The sequence below is a fragment of the Propithecus coquereli genome, unplaced genomic scaffold (genome assembly GCF_000956105.1).
Source record: "Propithecus coquereli isolate 6110/MARCELLA unplaced genomic scaffold, Pcoq_1.0 Scaffold165, whole genome shotgun sequence".
NCBI classification, from domain to species: domain Eukaryota; kingdom Metazoa; phylum Chordata; class Mammalia; order Primates; family Indriidae; genus Propithecus; species Propithecus coquereli.
The window spans coordinates 2,783,128-2,804,169 of NW_012141080.1; the positions used below are offsets into that span (position 1 = coordinate 2,783,128).

Sequence of the window (21,042 nt, forward strand, 5' to 3'; positions counted from 1 at the left end):
TATTTTTGTTTAAGTTAACTTTCCTAGGAAGTACTTGCTTCATATCTTTTGTCTTGAGCTTAAAAATATTGTCAACTACATTCCAGTAAGTATTTGGCTTTATTTCCCAAATGGGGTTGTCACTTTGATCAGAGTACATTTAGAGGAGGAGTTGCTATTTCTCTTTTTACTGTCTAGCTGGGCAACTTGGATGTTAAACTCAAATAATGCGATTCAGAGTCAGACTAATAAGCCGTCTGTGACAGTGTGCCATCTGTGCAGACTCAATCACCACGCAACACAACAACCACAACTGCACGTTTTTGAGGCTTGTTATGAAGTAGGCAGATGTTAATGTCTTTATCTTACTTAATTCGGACTTTAAACTTTAGAAGTAAGTATTCCTATCTCCAATTTATAGATGAAGAAACTGAGGTTTAGGAATCTATCTGATTCAAATTTCTCCAGCTGTTAAGTGATAGATCCCCATCTATTAAATGCCAGGACTGTCTTGTTTTTTTTTTTTGTTTTGTTTTGTTTTTGTTTTTTCCAGGTCACATTAAGGTCTTCAGTTCAAAGGTTTGGATGGACATCCTTAACTTTTCTTCATGGAGATGGAGTGAGGACAGTTTTAATGTTTCACTTGTTGGAATACTGATTGTTGGTGCTTGAAGAAAGTTGTTTACAAAGATAAAGAAGATATTTGTTTGAACAAGAAATAAATGTGTGTCACCTGTGTTGAGTAGAGGAGATAATTCCCAAATCTCAGACATCCTAATATTAAAAATAGAGTACATGCATTTAAGTTTTCTGTGTTCTTTGTTCCATTTATCTGTATCAAGATACCCATGGGTATGTGAGCCATTCGCTGGTTTGTTTTGTTGTTTTGTTCCATCTGGCAGTGTTTCAAAAGGCAATGCAAGTGGGCAGGTGTTATTATCGATTGAAATAAGAAGTTTGCGCCAGTCTCTCTAACCCAGTGTCTGCTGCGTGCATTCATTCACCCTCTGCTCCCAGAGGATAGATGAGTTTGTCTCTTTGTGAAGACCAGGTTAAGAAAGCCTGCACGTTTTTACTCCCTGGTTACATTATTACTAAATAAAGTAGTCTCTCTTTTGACTTTCTATGTAATTAAACTTTAATTGTGTGATCAAATTGTACACAATCTGAAGGTCAAACAACCCAAAATAATACAGCATTGTATTTTTGTCTGTGTATTCTAAAAATATTTGGTAAAATTTAAAGTTGGCAGCAACTTTAAAAAGAATACTATAGAGACCATTAATCTTTATATCTGATAAGTCTCAAATGTTACAATTAAGTACACCTCAGAGGGTACTGAGCTTCTCCTAGTGCCTTGCTTCCATGAAAATGTAGGTTAGGATCTAAATAAAGATACAATGGTCCTCAGCTAAATAATGTACGTAATATTCATTGTACATTACAATCTATATTGTAGTATAAAATATATATCAATAAATATATATAAAAAGTAATGTATAGCTTCAGAGGCCAAAATGAGAGTCATCAATTCTAAAACTATAAGAAACAGTAAGGGCTGACTGAACTCTATCCAAACTTTTTAAACACTCCATTTTTTCAAAATAAGTATAATAAAGTGGATATTTTATTTTAATTTTCTTGCAAAAATTGGTTGATTTTGAGTCTCTTTCTAAGACCCATATGTAGAGACCCACTTGGGAAAACAATTAACAATTCATTTAATAGATAAATGACATTTTGAAACAGTATGAAGACTAATCAATGTATTAGAATTGACTGTATAAAAACATTAATAGAATGTACAGGTAAGGGAGGAATAATTTACTTTAAGTTTTATAATATCCCTAATGGGCAACTCAATAATTTTCTTTCAGCACTGAACAATAGTTATTTTAATGGTAATGGTCATAAGAATGCCATTATTCTTTGTAATATTAATGGTAAAATGAAAGATGCTAATGGAGCTATTTATGGTATAATGCATGATAAATTATATGATATCTAAAATCTGGAGTTGAAAGGTATTTCTCATGGTGTTCTTAATGATCTATAGAAAAGCACAAAAGTGAAAAATAGAATTTTAATGAGGTATTCTTCAAATTCTTCTCTTCGTGCTTTTAGAGAAATACATGTAAAATTTAAATCTTGATTGTCTTCACTGAACTATCTTTTGAAGTGTCAAGGACCTATTTCTTTTTCATAGTTAGCATGATTATTTTCATTTAACTTTTTATAACAAAGTACAATACATATCCAGAAAAATATGAAAAGCATATATGTGTGTAGCTCATTGAATTATCAGAAAGTGAGCATACCTATGTAAATATCACCTAGGCCAAGAATATTACAGCATCTCAAACACTTCCTTTCAATGCCCTTCCTGTTCAGTACTACCCTCCTCTTTCCACCAAATAATCACTATCATGAATTCCATTGCCATAAATTAGATTTGCCCACTTTGAATTATATACTAAAGGAATCATACTATATGAACTTCTTTCCATCTGGCTCCTTGGATTACCAGTATATGCGTGAAAAGCATCCATGTTGTTGTAAATAGACATAATCGATTTGTTTTTATTACTTTAGAACATTTCATTATATGAATATATCCCAGGTTTTTATTAATCCATTCTACAATTGGACATGTGAATTGTACTTTGGGACTGTTATGAATAATACTTCAAAAACATTCATGTACAGACCTTTTGGTACCTGCAAAACTGCCTAGTTTTCTGTTGGATACATTATTTTTAAGAGTAGAATTGCCAGCTCCTAAAAAGCATGTATGTTTAACTTTAGTAGAAAATGAAAAATGATTTTTATGGAAATTACACTAATTTACACTCTGAACAGCCAGTGCATTAAAATTCCATTTGTTCCACATTCTTAACAACACTTGGTATTATCAATTTTCTTTTGTTTTAGCTTTTTATTGTTTCCCTCAGTTTTAGCTATTCTGTTTGGTATGCAAAACTCTCATACTGGTTTTAATTTGCATTGCCCCATGACAAATGAGGTTAGAAACTATTTTATAGATTTGTAAGTCATTTAGATATTTCTTTGTCTCTCTTTTTCTTATTGCTTTCTAGTTCTCTATATATTTTAGATAATGATATGCTGAGAAATAGGTCCTACCATTCTGTGCCTTCTCTTACCATTACAACTTCATTAGATGAATGGAAGTTCTTAATCTATTCTGATTTATTTCCTTTTATGGTTAAGAAATCTTTGCACTCAAAATCATGAATATATTCAGCTATGTTATCTTCTAGTAACTTTGTTTTTCTTTTCACATGTATGTCTACAGTCTTCACGGAATTCACTTCTGCTTATCATTCTTTTAAAATTTATTTCTTTCCTTTCTTTTTTTTTCCATTGTAGATATCCAATTGACACAGCACCATGTATTTAAAGGAGTTATTTTTCTCCACACTGCTCTACATTGCAACATTGTCAAAAATCCACTCTCCATATATGTTGAATCTGTTTCTGGATTATCTATTCTGTTCCAATGGTCTCTTTAAGAAACCTTCTGCTAGTATGACATTCTCTTATTTTTTGTAGCATTATAAGACTTAATATCCAGTAAAAAAAACATCCTCCAACTTTGTTTTTCTTCAGAAATATCTTGGTTATTCCTGTTCCTTTACATTTCCACATAAAATTTATTAGTAGCTTATCATTTGCACACACACACACAAACTCTGCTTTGATTTTTATTGAATCTATATATTAATTTGGGGAGAATTGACATTTTCAATATTCAATCTTCCACTATAAGCCTCTTAAAGTTTCTCTTAATAATGTTTTATAATTTTCTATGTAGAGGTGTTGAATATATTTTATTAGATTTTTTTTCCCATGGGTAAATAATATAGTTCCATGGTAATGTAAATAGTGTCATTTATAATAACATTTCCCTTTCTGTTGCTTGTATGTAGATGTTTAATTCATTTATATATGTAGACTTTTATCCATGTTTAACTTGTTTAACTCTATAGATATTTCAAAATTTTCTGCATATATAATCATGCAACCTAAAAGTAAAGGCAGTTTTATTTCTTCTTTTCCAATACTATTACCTGTTAAAGGTTTCTCTTGACTTATTGTACTCATTAGAATTTCGCTACATGTTGAATGAAAGGGTCTGTCTATACAGAACATACTTGTCTCATTCATAAACTCAAAGCAGCCCTCAGCATTTCCTATTGTATGTGATGTTTGCTCTAAGATTTTTGTAGATACTCTTTAGGATTTAGAAATTTCCTACTTGGCTAAGAGTTTTAATCATGAGGAGATATTAAATTTTATCAAATGTTTTATGTATTTGTTGAAAAGACCATATAGTCTTCAGTGCGATGAATTACATTGAATGATCTTTAAATATTATACAAGCCTTGCATTCCTGAAATAAACTTGATTGAGACATTATTATCTTTTTTTCTATGTTTCTATATTGTAGAATTGTTTTGTAACTTTTTAAAAGATTTTTGGATCTAAGTTCATGAGTAAGATTGGCTTTTATTTTTCTTCTTGCAGATTCCTTGTCATATTTTCTTTTTTAAGAGATGGTGTCTCATTCTGTCACCCAGTGCAGTGCCTTGATCATAACTCACTGTAACCTTAAACTTCTGGGCTCAAGTGATCCTTCCACCTGAGCCTCCAGAGTAGTTGAGACTGCAGGTGTGCACTACCACATCTGGCTATTTTTTAATTATTTTTAAATTTTTTGTAGAGATAGGGCCTAGCTATGTTGCCCAGGCTGGTCCCTAACTCCCATCCTCAAGTGATCTTCCCACCTTGGCCCTGCAAAGTGCTGGGATTACAGGTGTGAGCCACCTCACCCAGCCCCTTGTCAGATTTTAATATTAAGGTTATGTTGGCCTCACAAAACAGGTTGAGAAGCATTCTGTGTTTTTCTACTTTTTGAAGGTGCTTGTATAAGACCGATGTTACTCATTTCGTCCAAATTTGTAAAATTATTGACATAAAACCATTCAAAATATCTTCATTATCATTCTGATGTGTACGGGTTCATAGTAAGATACTCTTTTGCATTCCCGATATTGTTTATTTGTGTCTCTTCTTTTTTCCTTTCCTGGATCAATCCTAGCTAGGGTTTCATTAATTTAAATGTCCCTTTCCAAAACCCAACTCTTGTGTTTTTTGACTCTGATTTATTTTTATCATTTACCTCAGTTTTGTTTTTTCCATTCTTAGTTTTCATTCTTTTGCATTCTTGATTTTAATTTACTGTGTTTTTTCTAATGTCTTAACATCTATTTTTTTAGCTCATTCTTCTATAGATATTCATGCTCAATGTTGGTGACTTTCACTTATGATATGGATAATTTGGGCCTTCTCTGTTTTTAATTAATTAATTAATTTATTTTTGGGTAGCAGAACTAGAGGTTTATCAATGTTAGCAAACTTTTCAAAGAGTAAAACTTTTGTTGATTTTCTCTAATATTTTTCCATTTTCAACATTATTAATTTATGCTCTAATTTTTTATTTCTTTTCTTCTGCTTACTTTAGACCTAAATTGCTCTACATTTTCTAATGACCTAAGATGGAAACTTAGGTTATTTATTTAGATCTTTGTTTTTTTTTCTAATATGTGCATTTAATGCTACATTCCTTAAACATTGCTTTTGCTATATTCTGCACATTTTTAAATTAGGATCATTTTCAAATACACAGGGACTTTCTTAAGAAAAAAAGAGGACCCAAATAAAATCAGAGATAAAACAGGAGGCATTAAAATTAATACTGCAGAAATTCAAAGGATCATTAGCTATCTTTCTGTTATTGATTTATAGTTTAAATCCATGGTGGCCTGAGAACATACTTTGTATGATTTCTGTTCTTTTAAATTTGTGAGGCTGTGTTTTATGACCTGTAATGCAGTCCATCTTGGAGAATGTTCCACTGATTTTTAGTTTGTTTAGTTTTTTCTTGTCGTATGGTGTAGACTGAAGATCTTTCACTCTACTCTGAGATGAGTAGTGTATATATGTGTATATATATTCAAGATTATAAATTTTCCTGTCTCATTATTTTCTATTGTGCATGAGACATTGTATGAGAAAAACTGAACTGATAATTTGAAGCATAGAAAGGTATCTTTCTACAGAGTGTAATTTCATTTACTTCTGCAAGCAACAAGGATCACTAAACCTCTCTGACTACCTTACTATAATTTCACAGATTGAAAAGGTGGGAAACTGACCTTTAATCTCTACGAGGGCTTGCCTATCTCTGGCTTTCCCTTCATCCTGAATTGTAGTTCCTCTAAATTCTGACACAAAACCTGTGGAAGCCTATGAAGTATTGTCATCTTTGAGGTATCTAGAACTAAAGTGTTGTCCCTGACCCTGTGAAATCTGCTCAGCAAAATCGTCTGCTCAGCTTCTATTTCTCCTTTTCAGGAATGCTTTATTCTCCTCTAAGGAGATAGAGTCTCAAATGCAGGAGTCATGTCTTTGGGTTTTCTTCTCCTGGATCTTGGACATTTATTGCTTCTTGGCCTTTTGGCTAAGATCCAGACTGTATTATCTTTTGAGCTCTTCAATTCCTTTGTTTCATCCTAGAAGGAAGGTTGTTAATAATTTCTTAGTACAGCACCACCATAATATGATTTTTTATGGTTAAACTTATTTTCTATCTCAATAAAAATATAGTCTTCCGCAACATTGTACATATATATAATAACCTAATATAAATGTAAGCTTTATGACTTGTCCATGTGTCTTTCATATAACAACTTATTGCTGTGTTTCAACAATGGTTACAGACTGCAGCCAAGGTTGCATCTTTCACGTACTTTTTCTCTGCTTGCCATTTGATATTCCCGTCCTGAGAATTCAAATCTTTCTATGCTAAAAGGTCCTAGACAATGTATTTTACAACTTCGTGTCTCCACAGATGCTAATATAATGACTGACACATAGGGCCTCCCTGAACTGTTCTCAATAATTTGATAGCCCTTCAAATAAATATTTTTAAAACATTGAATATTTTCTAGAAGGAGGTAGAGAATGACTTTATATTAGTAGAATTCTATTCCTTTTTATTTTTAAAATTTAGGTTTATTATACACACAGATCAAAACTTAACATTCTAATTTTATTCCTGGATTCTCATTATTATTTCTCTGTTATAATAAATGAATTACATTCACATTCAAGATCAAATCAATTTTTTAAGATAGAGTTGCAATATCTTGTTCAACATATGTTTGAAAGTTATTTTTATCTGGGCTTCTGTTAGCTAATTTCCCACTTTTAAGTAGTTCTTATTTTTCTTTGCTTTTCCTTTGTACTTTTCTATACTAGACAACCTTTTGGGAGCCACACTTACTAAAGATTTTTGCCTGACATCATAAAATTAAAAAAGTGATTTCTATTTGACAGCATGTTGCAATGATTTATTTAGCATCTGCATGTCACTGACTATGTCAAAATGAGTCGTACTTGGAAGTAGGTCATGTATAGTTCACACGTAGGTCACTGGAATTCTTGTCATAAGAGAGGTCAGTAATGGATAGGGGATTTTCATGTTTGCCTGTCTGGTGCTGCTGTTTATTTTGGCTGGGGCTGGATTGACTTATGTGTAATCACAGAGCTTGCTATGTAACTATGTACAACTGGGCCCATGTTTCTGATTTATTTCAGTGATGTTTTAGAGCTTTTTGTGAATTACCATATGGGCAACTCCCTTTATACTTCTTGGCTTTTATACATGAGTTGCTCGGTTAATATTTAAAAAATAAATTATGTCTATTATGCTTTTCCATAAACTTTAGAATCACTTTGGAAATACTTAAAATCCTGTGAGAAACTTTAATCCATTAACTCCATCGATTATCTTAGAATACATTTCTAAACCATCTATGAACACCTCATTGAGTTTGAAAATCATCAAGTCTAAAAGAAAAGAAAAATTAATGTTTTCTGATTTTTATCATGCAAGATAACTTTACTTATAGATATTTCATATATTTGATAATATGATGTATTTCTTTGTATTCTGTGTCTATCAGGAGGTTACTATTTATATGAAAGAGTCTTATTGATTATTGAACATTTGTCATTTATTTTTATTTGGCTCCAATAATTTTGACACAATACAAAATTTAATAGAATAATCTTTTTGTCTATAAAAGTCAGCTGGTAGAGCTTGAGTCCCAGTTCAGCAATAACCTAAATTGCATTATTCTCAAATGTGTAAAAGGTTTTTAATATAAAAAGGAAAAAAAAAGCTTCAGATAAAATATTAAATCTCCTCTAGGGTAAGTTGTTTGCTTTCATGTTCTGTTGAAGTGATGCCTTTTGATGGCTTAGCTAAATTATGGACTTTGGAGTCAGAAAAGCCTGGAATTAAATCCTTCCTCTGCCACTTTCTAGCTGTGTGACTTTAGGCACATAACCTCTATAATTTTCATTTTCCTCAGTTGTAAAGTGGGTCCAGAAATAACTACTTCACAGGGTTGATGCAAATATTAAAGCTACCTAATACATTTCTGCTGTGTCTGACACCGAGCCACAAACTTTCACGTTGAAGACATTTAAACTGATAACATAGAACTCATCCACTACTTGCTAGGATCTGAATGTCTGTGTCCCCACCAAACTTCATACATTGAAATCTTAACCCCTAAGGAGATGGTATTAGGAAGTGGGACCTTTGGGGAGGTGACTAGGTCAAGAGGAATCTCCTGGGAATGGGATTAGTTCCCTTATAAAAAAGGCCCAAAGAAGCTTATTCACCCTTCCAAGATATGAGAACGCAGCAAGAAGGTGGCATTCTATGAACCAGGAAATTGACCCTCACCAGATACTGAATCTGCCAGCACCTTGATCTTGAACTTCCCAGGTTCCAGAACTGTAAGAAATAAATTTCTATTGTTTATGATCTACTCATTTATGACACTTTTTAATAGCAGACTTTTTAATAGTCCTAGAATGGACTAAGGCACTAGTTAGTTCTCTCTTTGGAAGTTAGCCCTAATGAAATCTTCTAAAGTTTTTTCCCTCTCTGAAAAGTTTTGAGATAAAATAGGGCGTGAAAAAGGACGGGATTTATCCACAAACCAGAAGAATGTTTATTTAAAATTTTTTTTTTAATTTCAGAATATTATGGGGGTACAAATGTTTTGGTTACATGGATTGCTTATGTTCTGCTTTAGTCAAAGTTGTAAATGTGCCCATCACCCAGATAGTGTACATTGTACTCATTAGGACAGGATTTATGCACAAACCAGAAGAATGTTTAAAAAGTGAGCCAAAGACAAAAACACAGAAGTAGCACAAAATCCAGGGCCCCACTTGCAAATTTAGTGCATGAGATGCAGAACCCAGAAATGTACATTTCTGAAAAGCACCTCAAGTCATTCTGACATAAAGTTTAGAATCTTTTAAAAGGAAGACATAAACGTTCATGTAATAAAATTGCTACATTTTTAAAAAGAGAAAGAAACATTTAAATTCATGCATTCCTTTTTGAACTGTTATGGTAAAAAAAAAAAATTCTTCATAGCAAATTGAGGAAAGTTTCCTAGGCAAAGGAATAAATTTGAAACCTGATAGCATGCATGAAGAAAATAAAATAGGAAAATAGGATATGGGGGATGCTGGGTACACTACTTTAGAAACCGTGATCAAAAAGGGCCTGTCTTGAGGGTAAGAGTTAAGCAAAGCCCTGAAATGATAAGAGGAGCTGGTTATGCAGAAAGATCTGGGGGAAGAACATTAAGAGCAGAATCAACTGTTGGTGCAGAGGCCCTAAGCAGGACCGAGCTTGGCTTATTCAAGGAGGTCCAGAGTGGTTCAAGCATAATGGAGGACGGTTGCCAAAGATAGTCTGTGTTTGGATAAAGAGTTTGGATTTTGTTCTCAGGGGTAAAGAAAGCAATGGGGCTGCTATAGTTTAATCTACTTTAGAAATCATACTGTCTGTTCACAGTGGAAGATATTGGAGGTGGGGGTGGAGGTGCTGGTGGTAGGGAAAAAGGAATAAAAAAGACCAGGAAGAGGTTATCAAGGTAGTTCTGGTGAGAGATCTTTGCTGAACTGAAGGATCGTAGTTGAAATGAAGAGAGACACCCAGATTTGGGGTATAATTTGGAGGTGCCATCACAGATGTGCCTGTGGTGTGTGAGCCCACAAATTGGGTGTATAGGGTACTGGTGGGGTGGGTGGGGGCAGAAGGTAGAGGATTGATTGATAAGGGGAATCAAATTAATTTGGCCGTAAAACACCTCATCTTTTTTTTAATGCATTAGAAAATATTTTGGTAAATGCTAGTAAAGGGATATGAGTAAATTAGAAGGAAAGGCAGGCCAATGAACAGATTCCCTGGGTGCTGGTGTTCCTAATGTATTTGCCTTTGCCTTGTGTAATCTGCATGAGGTTGACCTTATTTGTTGATCCAGTTGTGGTAAAGGGACCAATCACGATTCTGCCTGTGTAGTAGCATCATCCCTTATTTTGAAAGAAAGACATAGAGAAGGAGAGAAGAAGGAATAGGAGGAAGAAAAGGAGGAGGAGGAGTAAAAATGAAATGTAAATTATTGAGAACAATTTCTCCTTCATGCTGACTTCTCCATATATAAAGTCTTACAGCGTGTCATGTAGGAGAAAATAAAAATAAAAGCAGCTTAGAAGTTGGGTGATGTAGTATGTGGGTTTTGCAGGTGAGCTATGCGTTAGGAAGGTGCATTCTGATACTGCAGAAGAAACAGCTTCTGCTTTTACTGTGCAATGGTTTTGCAAACACCCAAGGTATTGTTTCCCCCTTTCTGACCTTAAATTTCCTCATCTGCAATTCGACTGTACTAGTTTAGCATTATTCCCAAGCTCTCTATAACTTTCAAGTTCTAAAGTCTGTAGGTCTAATTACAGGTCTTTCCAAATTATTATTGTTTCCAATTCCCCTTAACAATTTTGAACGTGTGTATCCGAAGTTTAACAACCTGTTATTAGAGTGTAGTTTCAACTTGAATGTTGGGTGATACTTTTCTTTATGTTAACGAATGAGATAAAAAGGTGAAACAACTGAAACATGTCATAACTTTACCTATTCATCAATGATGTGAGAAACTTCTTCAATGACTCAGATAATAGTTTTTCAACACTGGAAGAATATTTTCTCATTTTTTTTGTGCTATTCACAATGTTAATAGCCACAGATATGGCACACTTTTAAGTTTAATCTGTGCTTTACAGAGCACTCTTATTGAGGGTATTGTAGTTGAAAGTTGGTTTAATGGGGATGGTGGAATTTAAACTACTCTTCATAAAAGGAAAAGTTTAGGTAGCAATAACTTCTGTGAATGGAGAGACATTATGACTTAACTGTTGATGTGATTTTCTTAAAGAAGGTAGTACTTTTACGGTATAAAAGCAAATCATACATTGCTCATAGACATTATAGGTGAGAAATTGAAACAGATATTCTCCAGATACATTGATTTCCTTCCTTCCCTTTTCTTCTAGGGTTTTTCAGGAAATGCAAATGCAGACAGTGTTGTGTACTATAGACTCCAGCCTTCTATCAAAGCCAGATTTCTGCGATTCATCCCTTTAGAATGGAACCCCAAGGGCAGAATTGGAATGCGAATCGAGGTGTTTGGATGTGCATATAGTAAGTGTTTGTTTATCCAACACGCTGACACATATCAAAGGAGATGTTTTAGGAGCCAAACTGCAAACTGAAATTGACTTTTTAGCTATGTAAAGAGATACAAAAACAAGAATAATTTTTGCAAAAAGCTTTTATTTTGTGCCTACACATGCCAATATTGACTTCAGTGTTCAACTGTAACATTTTATTATGATTCAGAGATAGAAGCACTTTATAGATGGTTAGATATAGAGACAGATACATAAATGCATTTATTCAAATCTAAAATTATTGACTAGATCCTAATTTTCAAATATTAGAGCTTTCACAGAGCTTTCACCCCATGGGTTACATTTAATGATGTTTCATTTAGGCACCTTGAATTTAATAAAAGAGACAGTGTTCCATTTAATATAACCAGTCATCTGTTATGAAATAAAAAAAATGTTTTCTCTAGCCTAAAAATAATATGCCATGTAATTCACTTTTAAACATGCTATGGTCTCAGCATAAATTAATAAAATAGGTGAGGACCTCTGCTGGAATATAGAATGTGTTTGAAATAAAAAGATAGAAACCACAGATTTCACTTAGTCTCCTCTTAATGAACCATTTTATTATATCTTATTGTGGAGAAGGGACCTAAGAGTTATTGATAGTCTACCTCAAGCCACATCATCCTGTTAGATACTCTTTTATTTTATTATAGAACAATGAGTTAGTTAATGTGATCTACAATTATCAGATGAACAGTCTAAGGTTTGGAGAGATTGGGTAATTTGCCCAGGGCCTCACAACCTAGTACATGGAAAAATCTGGGAAGAAACTCAGGATGGTTCAATTTCATTACATCATTTTTCCTCTAGTAAACATTTATTTTTTCTCCACTAAAGCTTTTTTTCATGTATAATCTATCACTTTGTGATATGGACCCATTAGATTCTGGCTCTCTTTATCTACATAAAAGGAAAGCATGTCATAAAGAGGTCGAGTGACTTGTCGAAACTGTGTAGACTGTGCCAGACAGAGAGACCACGTCCTACAGATCATATGGGTCTCCTTGTGTATGCAGCGACGTTCCCAGTACCCGTCTCCACTCTCCGACATAATCAACAAACTTGTTCCCTCTAGGCCTATAGAATAAGAGTATTAATATAATATTAATAGCAATAATAGCAATAGCACCAATATTAATATTGATAGCCTTAATTTCTATAACTCTAGAAATAGGAAATTTTGCTTGCGTGCTTGTTATATGTACTATACCAAGCAGTTTATGGTTCCTCAAAGTAGCCCAGATAAGTATTAGTGGGTAACTACTCCACTTCCCCACTTTGTAAATGAGAAAGCTAAAGCTAACAGAGGTTGACTTGCCGGAGCCACCCAGGTGGGAGGCAGCAGAGCTGGGGTTGCAGCCAGGTCTGCCAGACTCCAGAACTCAAGCTCATGCTCACGCTCCCTCCAGCTGTTGGATGACTTGAGATGAGTCCGTGGGCAGCTTACCTCTCACCATCTGCCCAGCTTAACTGCCGGCTTTCTTGGCCTCAGCAAGCCAGCTTAGCTGCTCCGTGTTAGCTGCTAGCTTCAGAATTATCACATTTGAATAAATCAGCCTTTAAAAAAAATCCTACCTCAATTAAGATACTGGAAAGTAGAACCTGGATGGTCAATCTTATTTGACTTTGGATCAGAGAGTTTGGCAAAACTCATGCCATATGATGGACAATGAGATTGAAATGCATTCAGTCTAGGATATAGACTCAAAATTAACTTAATGAGACTATTGATGCTGTTTTGCTCTTTGAAACTAAAGTGCCAATTGTAATGTCCATGTGGTAGTGACTGCTATGGTCGGGTTCCTTTGAGTTCTCTGCTGTGGTGTGACTAATGACAACTCAAATCTCCCCTGCTTTTCTTGATCTGCCACTCTGTGGAGCATTCTTTTTGCTGTGACTTCATTTGTTGTCTTTGGGGTAAGCACACTGTCTGTCTTCTTTCCATATGGACCCATAATTGAAGTAGCAGTACTGGAAGTAAAATGATCTAAACTGAAACTTAAACACATATAATAAAATGGTATGACTGGAGTCAATATAAAATGATGGTTGTATAATTTTAAATTACTATTAAAAGAGAAAAAGTAATAAACTTAATAGAAAAAGTGTTCTCATAGATAACCAGAAAATATCCCAAGAATGGGCAGGATGTGAGTACCGGATGGGAATGTATTTGATCAAATTAACTTTAATCCCTCAATTACACCACAGTCATGCTCACATTCTCCTCTTATTCATAGCATCTGCCTTGCAAAATAATAATTTATTAAAGCATGATACCATATAGCCATCACTTATTGAACAGTTCATATGAACAGAGACTACAAAGAACAAGCATTTTCTGATTTAGTTCTAAAAATTCAGTGAAGCAGTTCCACGAATAATGCTGTTTTATGCAGGCGTCAGAGGAGACAAGCAGAATTGTCTGCCAAATGAGCCATAGCACTTGCTCTGAGTTGCTTAGCACTGAAATAGCTGGGACCACTGGCTTTCCCACCCTCAGAAGGTAGGGCTGCAGTGGCTATCAGCATAAGCTGCAAGAGTTTGTCTGCAACTCCCTTGAGTAGCAGAGATCCAAGGTCTGATTGAACTTTTTCCAGATGCACAAGGCCATCCTATCAATCCCTATAAAAAGGAAAAGTGGTGTGTGGGGGTGGCAGGGTCTCTTTCTTACATCACAGCCACAGGATATCCACATCCAATGAAGTAGGTCTCTCTTGAGCCTGAGGAAGACCCAGGGGTTTGCATGCAACTCACCAGTCTCTCCTGTCTGTATCTTCCCACCTGCACCAAATTAAAGCCCTCTTAGGTGGGCTTTGCCTGAACCATTAACTCAAGTGGTACACATCAGAGTGGCGCTTCATATCTCCAGACATGGAAGAAAGTGAATCTTAGAGAAATTAGGAAGTTTGTCTAGGATTACATAACCTGTGTTAGATCTAGGGTTTAAAATCAGATCTACCACTTTCCAAAGCCAGTGCTCTTGACAACTACATGAATCATGCATGTATTCGCCTTTTAAGTATTTATTTGGCACTTGCTAAAAGAGAACTCTACCAGGTATTGGGTATAGGGAGAAATTCTAAAATAATGTATGTTTTCTTTATAAAGATGGGCATGTGCAAGGTTGGAAAAATTGTACAAACTAAATGCAAAATATTGTAGCATGAGTGTACAGTGTGAGGGTTAGAGTGATTGATAAATTAAGTTTAGTATAAGGAAGTTCGTAACAGTAGGTTTTGAGACTAACATGCAGATATTTCCCCATAGGAAGCTGAGAGGATAGTCCAGATAGGAGAGGGGTGGAGCCCAGTCAAGCACAAGAAAGAGGATGGGTGGAATGGTCAATTCGTATTTGAGTATGATCGTTCAGACTGAAATGAGTGGTATAATTGGAGGGTTAAATCTGGAAACAGCAGCTCATTAGGAAGTTTTTGTTCTTGTTTGTGTAAGTGGCAGTGGAGCCCCAAACTACAGAACAGCAATCAGTAAAGCGGGAGGCAGGCAGATTTGAATCATTCCAAGGCTACTGAATCAAGAGATCTTAGTCACTGTGTGTGAGGGTACACTGAGTTATCATATTTGAACGACCATCTGGAAGATAGTATCATTTACTGGGGTGGGGACCTGGAGAATAAATGGGTTCTGGAAGGGAACAAAAGAGATAATTCATCCCATTGTTGACTTACTGAGTTCAAGTGCCTTTGAAATATGGAAGGCTGGAACTCCAAGGGCTCTGGGTTGAAGATAATAGAATTAAAACTTATATAAGTATCATTATTAGTAGTAAATCATGAAGGGTTCCTCTTATTGTACCACTATTAATGATAAAAGTATACAGTGCTATGTTTGAACAACTACTCACATCTTGAAAAATAAGAGTGCATTTCTACCATAATAAAAGCAGGTCCTTTATTCTATTTTTCAGGTATTATAAACATTTTTACAACAGGTCCCCCTTGTGCCTAATACATGTATTTGCTGAAGTTATAGATGCAAGCCAGTCTCATGAATATTGCAGAGAAGTGGCTATTGTGAGAACCACACATAATTTTATTTATTGCCCTCCACCCTAGCGAGTTAGAGCAATAACTTGTTATGAAGGGAACATCAAGTGAATGGAAAATCCATATCAAAAAGCATGTTCTACTTTTATGTCAGTAAACTTGAAGTTGTTTCCTGAGTAATGAGAGAAATAGAAGGTAAATTTTATGGGATCAAAGAGAAAGTATAAATATCAGATATCTTGGCCATAGCGGCTGTGAACATGTTTATAAATCCAGAGAAGAGATGTACGGAAAGAAATACCTGGTAGAAGAAAGAAAGGGAAAGAAAATATTTGATGATAAGGAAGTAGTACTCTACTGAGTGTCTCAAAGAAAAGTAAACAAAGGTAAACAAAGGTAGGGGAAGAAAAATAACTGGGTGAAAGTGAATGTATCTGAGATGCCCTTAGGAAGTGGCAATTAAACCACAGACAGGAGATAATGTTCTTTAATTGCAGATGAATTGCTGAGTCAATTGTCCTTAGTATGATTTCTAAATTCCTTTTCTCTAGTTACTGTATAAACACGCTCATTTTGCAATCCACGATCATCTCTTCGTCATCCTCAACAGAATAAGCACATCCAACTGTCAAGCCAAACTGGACTAATTCTGGTTTCTTTGACATGCCATGAGTTCATGATTTTTCTAGCCTTAGGATATTTGCATGATGACTGTGGCAATCGCCACATACACAGCCTTCATTCCTTTGTCTAGATAACTCTCTCGCTCATTCTCTTTTCTCTGGTTTTGACAACTTCCCTGATACCCCACATTCAGACCAGTATGTTCCCACCCACTTGTAGAACAACCTTTCTTCCCCTAATCACAGCACGCCCTCACTATACTGGGTTGCAACCAGATGTCCTTTTTCTGTCATTAGTCTTCTTTCTGGACAGATGAATGAATGAATGGGGAGCCTTGATGAGCCTCAGGAATGCCTTCCCCGTCATCCTTGTGGCATATTCAACCTGTTAAAGATAAGGAATAGGGCACAGGGGAAACTGAGTGACAAGATTGGACGAGAGTCAATGTGTAAAAGTGTCAAACTATTGTGTTTAATTGCTTAATTGCAGACTGTTTAAGAGAAAATTGTGGGTTGTATGTAATAAATGGGATATGTCAATAATTATAAAACTCATGCTAACTTTTTAAAAATGAGAATGTACATTTTATAATGTAAAAAAATATGGAAAGTTTGAATTACACGCTACTGTAAGTAGATTTTAGTTTAGAAAACATATCAATAAGAAATATAAGTAGTATGAGAAGCATGGATATTCACCTGGGTGAGAAAAAAAAAAAAACAAAACACTGCAAGAATGCTTAATAAAAGTCTTCTGTCCATTCAGGATACTGGTCTCTCATAGTACATGTCTGGTTAGGGGAAAAAAATGAAGAGCATTAAATTTGTCAGATTTACCATAAAGAATAGTTGTAATTGAATTCTATATCTATTTACTGAGCAACTCCCACGTGTTAACTGCTGGAAGCTTGACTGAAGTGAATTAGACAGTTCCTGCGTTCAGATCATTTATCAGCTAATACGGTAGCTGAGGAATCCTATTTTATGTCAAAGTTTAAAAAGAAGATAGATTCTGCTTGGCCTAAAATCTAAGAGGATACATTCTCTAATTCTTTGCAAAGTTTGTAGTCTTAAGATTCTAATTTGATGATAAGTGGAATTCTATTAAAATTAAAATAAAGTGAGCTATTATAATACTGGAAAACAAGGAAACTATGAAAACCCATCAGGGTCACGTCAAAAGAATTCAGGGCCAATTGAAGAGGCTCTCACCGATCAAGAAAATGGAAATGTTTTAGCATCTGTAAGGATAAAAACTGCCACATTTTGAAACTAATTAAATATGTTTAAGTGAATGGGTTCATGATGATAATAATAATAAAAAAATTTAAAAGCCACGTATAAGAGACATTAAGGATCCAACTCCTCATTTTGAAAACTAATAAATGAAGAGAACATCAAGCATTTATTCTACTTTTCTTGTGTAATCTGTACCTCAAGGTAAGCAAGTAGAAGAGGAGAAGAAATTTCTCTTTAAAGTATTTCACATGATAAATAAAAAGAAATAATAGAATTAGAATGTTTATTTTGCCCCCCTAATAAATGAATGGATCAAAGTAACTATCAAAGGTCACAAAAAGATTTGCTTTTCGGTATCAGTTACGGCAGGGTAGCCTTTACTGGACTAACCTGCTGCCCATAAAAATTATAAGTGCTGGATTAAATATATTTTAAAAAACCTGCTTCAGAGATCTAAAGTTCAACTCAAGAACAGGCAGACACTTGAGAGGACTTGATTATTGAAAAAAGAAGAGTCAACTCCAGGATATCCACATTTAACTTGCCTTTTCCTAAGGATAAGCAAAATGTAGCCAGAGTTTAGGAGGCTGAGGGGGACAGAGGTCAGAGTTCAAGGTTGCCAGAGTGGCTAGAAATGGAAGAGGGAATATTTAAAAGGTGGAGGTCAGAGAGGGAGGGTCCTGCATCTTGCAAACACATTCCCCCCTCAAATCCTTGGTGGATTCCTGGACTTTAATGCTCAAGAGGAGACACCAGGGGCTTAGGAGAAAAGCAGGAGCTGGAAGTTGAAAAGTCTAAAGATTTCAGCATCTACCCAGTGCTGGAAAGACCACCTTTGGAGCTCAAGTGCTGCCATTGTAGAGGGATTTGTTAAACACTTTGGGCTTTCAATGAAATGTCACAAGGGCATTGCCTTGGAAATAAAGGCTACACCTGAGGACCAATTGTTACACCCTAGGACTAAGGACAAAATCAAAATGGAATTGTCCTGAAAAAACCTGGAACCGAGCCATCACAGGGTCCACCTTCCTGTGGACCATTTCCATTTAGTTCCTGCCCTCCCCATCCATCCCTCAGCAGCATTTCCACCTCTCCCAACCATCCCCACTCTCTCCTGTACCCATCCCCTCCCTTTTCCCGCTTTCTCCTTCTTTCCTGACCCCCATTTACGCACTGGTCACCTACTCAGCTTAAATATCACTTCCTTAGAGATGTTGTCCCGATCGCCAACCTAATTGAAATTGTTCTCTTCTAAACTCTGCTATAATTCTGTCCTTTCCTTTCACACTCCCCTTACAGTTTGTAAAGATATCTGTACACACAGCAGGATTTGCTAGCCGTCCCTTCCTTCATATTAGAGGATCCATGAAGACAGATGTATTCGCTGTTACAACACCAGCTCCCACTGTAGCAGTTGGCACAGTCAGTGTTCAATAACTCTTTGTTATGTGGTTGAATCAAGAAAAAAATCTGATTAGCCATGATGCAAACTGAATAATAAATATGTAAAAATTACAAATGTATTACATTTGCACAGCAGCAATTGCTCAAAGGAGAGACATCTTTGAAATAAACATATGAGATTCCAAATGTTGATATTATGAAAATGATAATAATACCATACAGAACAATAAATATCAAGGCATTTTGATACTTGTGTTCGATCCCTACAGCATCCTTGTGTCGGATGAGAGGCTGGAATTATTCTCTACATATTTCAAATGAGGAAACTGAGAATCAGTGTTTAAGTGACTTCGTGACATTATAAAAGTTACAAATAAATATTAGAGATGGAAATACAACTTAGATCCTCTAACGACACATTCAAGTGTCCTTGACATAGTAGATGTTACTAATTTTAAATCTATTTAAAAGGTTAATTTGGATTGATATTTAAGTGACAGTGATCATCATGTCTGTTCTCATAACCTCCTGGCGTGTTGTTGCTGACCTTAACTCAGTCTATTTAAAACCACGGTAGTAAAGTCACCTTTTCCCTGTGGTTTATACAGCACTTGATTTCTGTGCCTTCTTCCTTTTTACTGTATTAATTTTAGTTGTTTTAAACTTAAGAGTCCCTTAAATCATTCTGTGTTCTTTTATGCTACTATGCAAAAATAGTGCAACCTATTTCCTGTTGATTTCTCAAGCACTTGGCCTCTCCCCTTTCTATTGCTTTCAAACCCCAGTTCAGTAATGCAGATCTCAAGTGCTCGTACATCATGCTGTCGCTTTAATATTTCACTACATAATAGTTTAACAGTGATTCAGTCTGATTTGTATTTCTTAGAAGTCAAAATTGGACCTCTGTTTGTTTAGTAATTCATGGGCAATAATTTTCAAATAAAGAAACAGTATGATCAGTGTTTAAGGCTGACTGGTTGTTTAACCAGGAAGAGGTTGGTGTACAGCCCTTTTCTCCAGCTGATGAAAGATCTATATTATTTTTTCTCTGATCTTTGAAGGTAGCACTGTTGATCTAATCATATTTTGGGGTGAGATTCCCAAAGAATTAATAGAATGCTATAGTGTCCCTTTTATGACCTTCAAATAACGTTAATCTTCTATTATTGAAAAGTTGGCTTTCCAGTTCATGAATTTTCTATTCCAATTTTTCTCTTTTAAGTTTTTTAGTCACCTGGTCTCATCAATAACACCATGATTCATAGTTTAACTCACAGAACCAATTTATCCCTGAAACATCTTTCAGGGACAAATCTCTACTACCTTCACAACTTTCTGCAAGTACCACCCACAGCATAAATAAATAAAACATTCATTTTACGTGGTACAATTCAATATGCAGTGAGGTTATTTATTTTCAGAGAATAGGCTTATGGAACCTACTTGTTCTTCCTGTCAAACAACCTTTCATGCTGTCATCTGCCTCAGAATTTTTCAGGGACCCGTATTCCTGGGTTCCAGGTTAGAATTCCAGACATTCTAATTTGGTGGACATCAGGCCAAGCCCAGGATGTTAAATGTTTATGGAGATACCGTGAGATTATTCTCAGTTGATTATAATATGGCTGAACAATGGGGCTCAAGATAAGAAATCATGTGCTTGGATATTTTTCTTAGTAATCCACTTGGCAGGTAGGGAGGACATTTCTTTTTCAAGTGACAACCCCTCAAAATTTGAGTAGCCTCAAACTTCTGGAGAAGGCGTAGGATGCAGGGGCGAGGGGCAGATAACAGGTAAAGTGGATTTTTTTTACAATGAGCAGTGTGTTTGCATGTGAAATATGCAGAGGCAGAAGAACAGTTTGCTGCTCAAGAGGGAAGGCATTTCTGCAATTTAGTTGACACCCTTTACAGAGGCTGAAGCGGATCGACTCCTTCTCCTGCACATATTAGAAATCACTCGGGGCCCAGCCCTGATACAAAAGCGAAGCTCTCAGCACAGACATGAATAATCGCATCTCAGGGATGTGTGTCTTCTCCAATTGACTGTAAATGCTTTAGAAAAAACAGAAAGCATTCTTTGTTTTTATGCATTGCTATGTCTT

The 21,042-nt window shown here is 35.3% G+C and overlaps 1 protein-coding gene across 1 annotated transcript in view; it reads left to right on the plus strand.

Annotated features, from left to right (window-relative positions):
- Positions 1 to 21,042, plus strand: part of CNTNAP4 (contactin associated protein-like 4) — a 302,601-nt gene that overhangs the window by 163,412 nt on the left and 118,147 nt on the right. Inside the window, exon 4 of the mRNA XM_012641517.1 lies at positions 11,482 to 11,629. Coding sequence (XP_012496971.1) covers positions 11,482 to 11,629 — 148 coding nt within the window. The remainder of the gene's footprint in view (positions 1 to 11,481; positions 11,630 to 21,042) is intronic.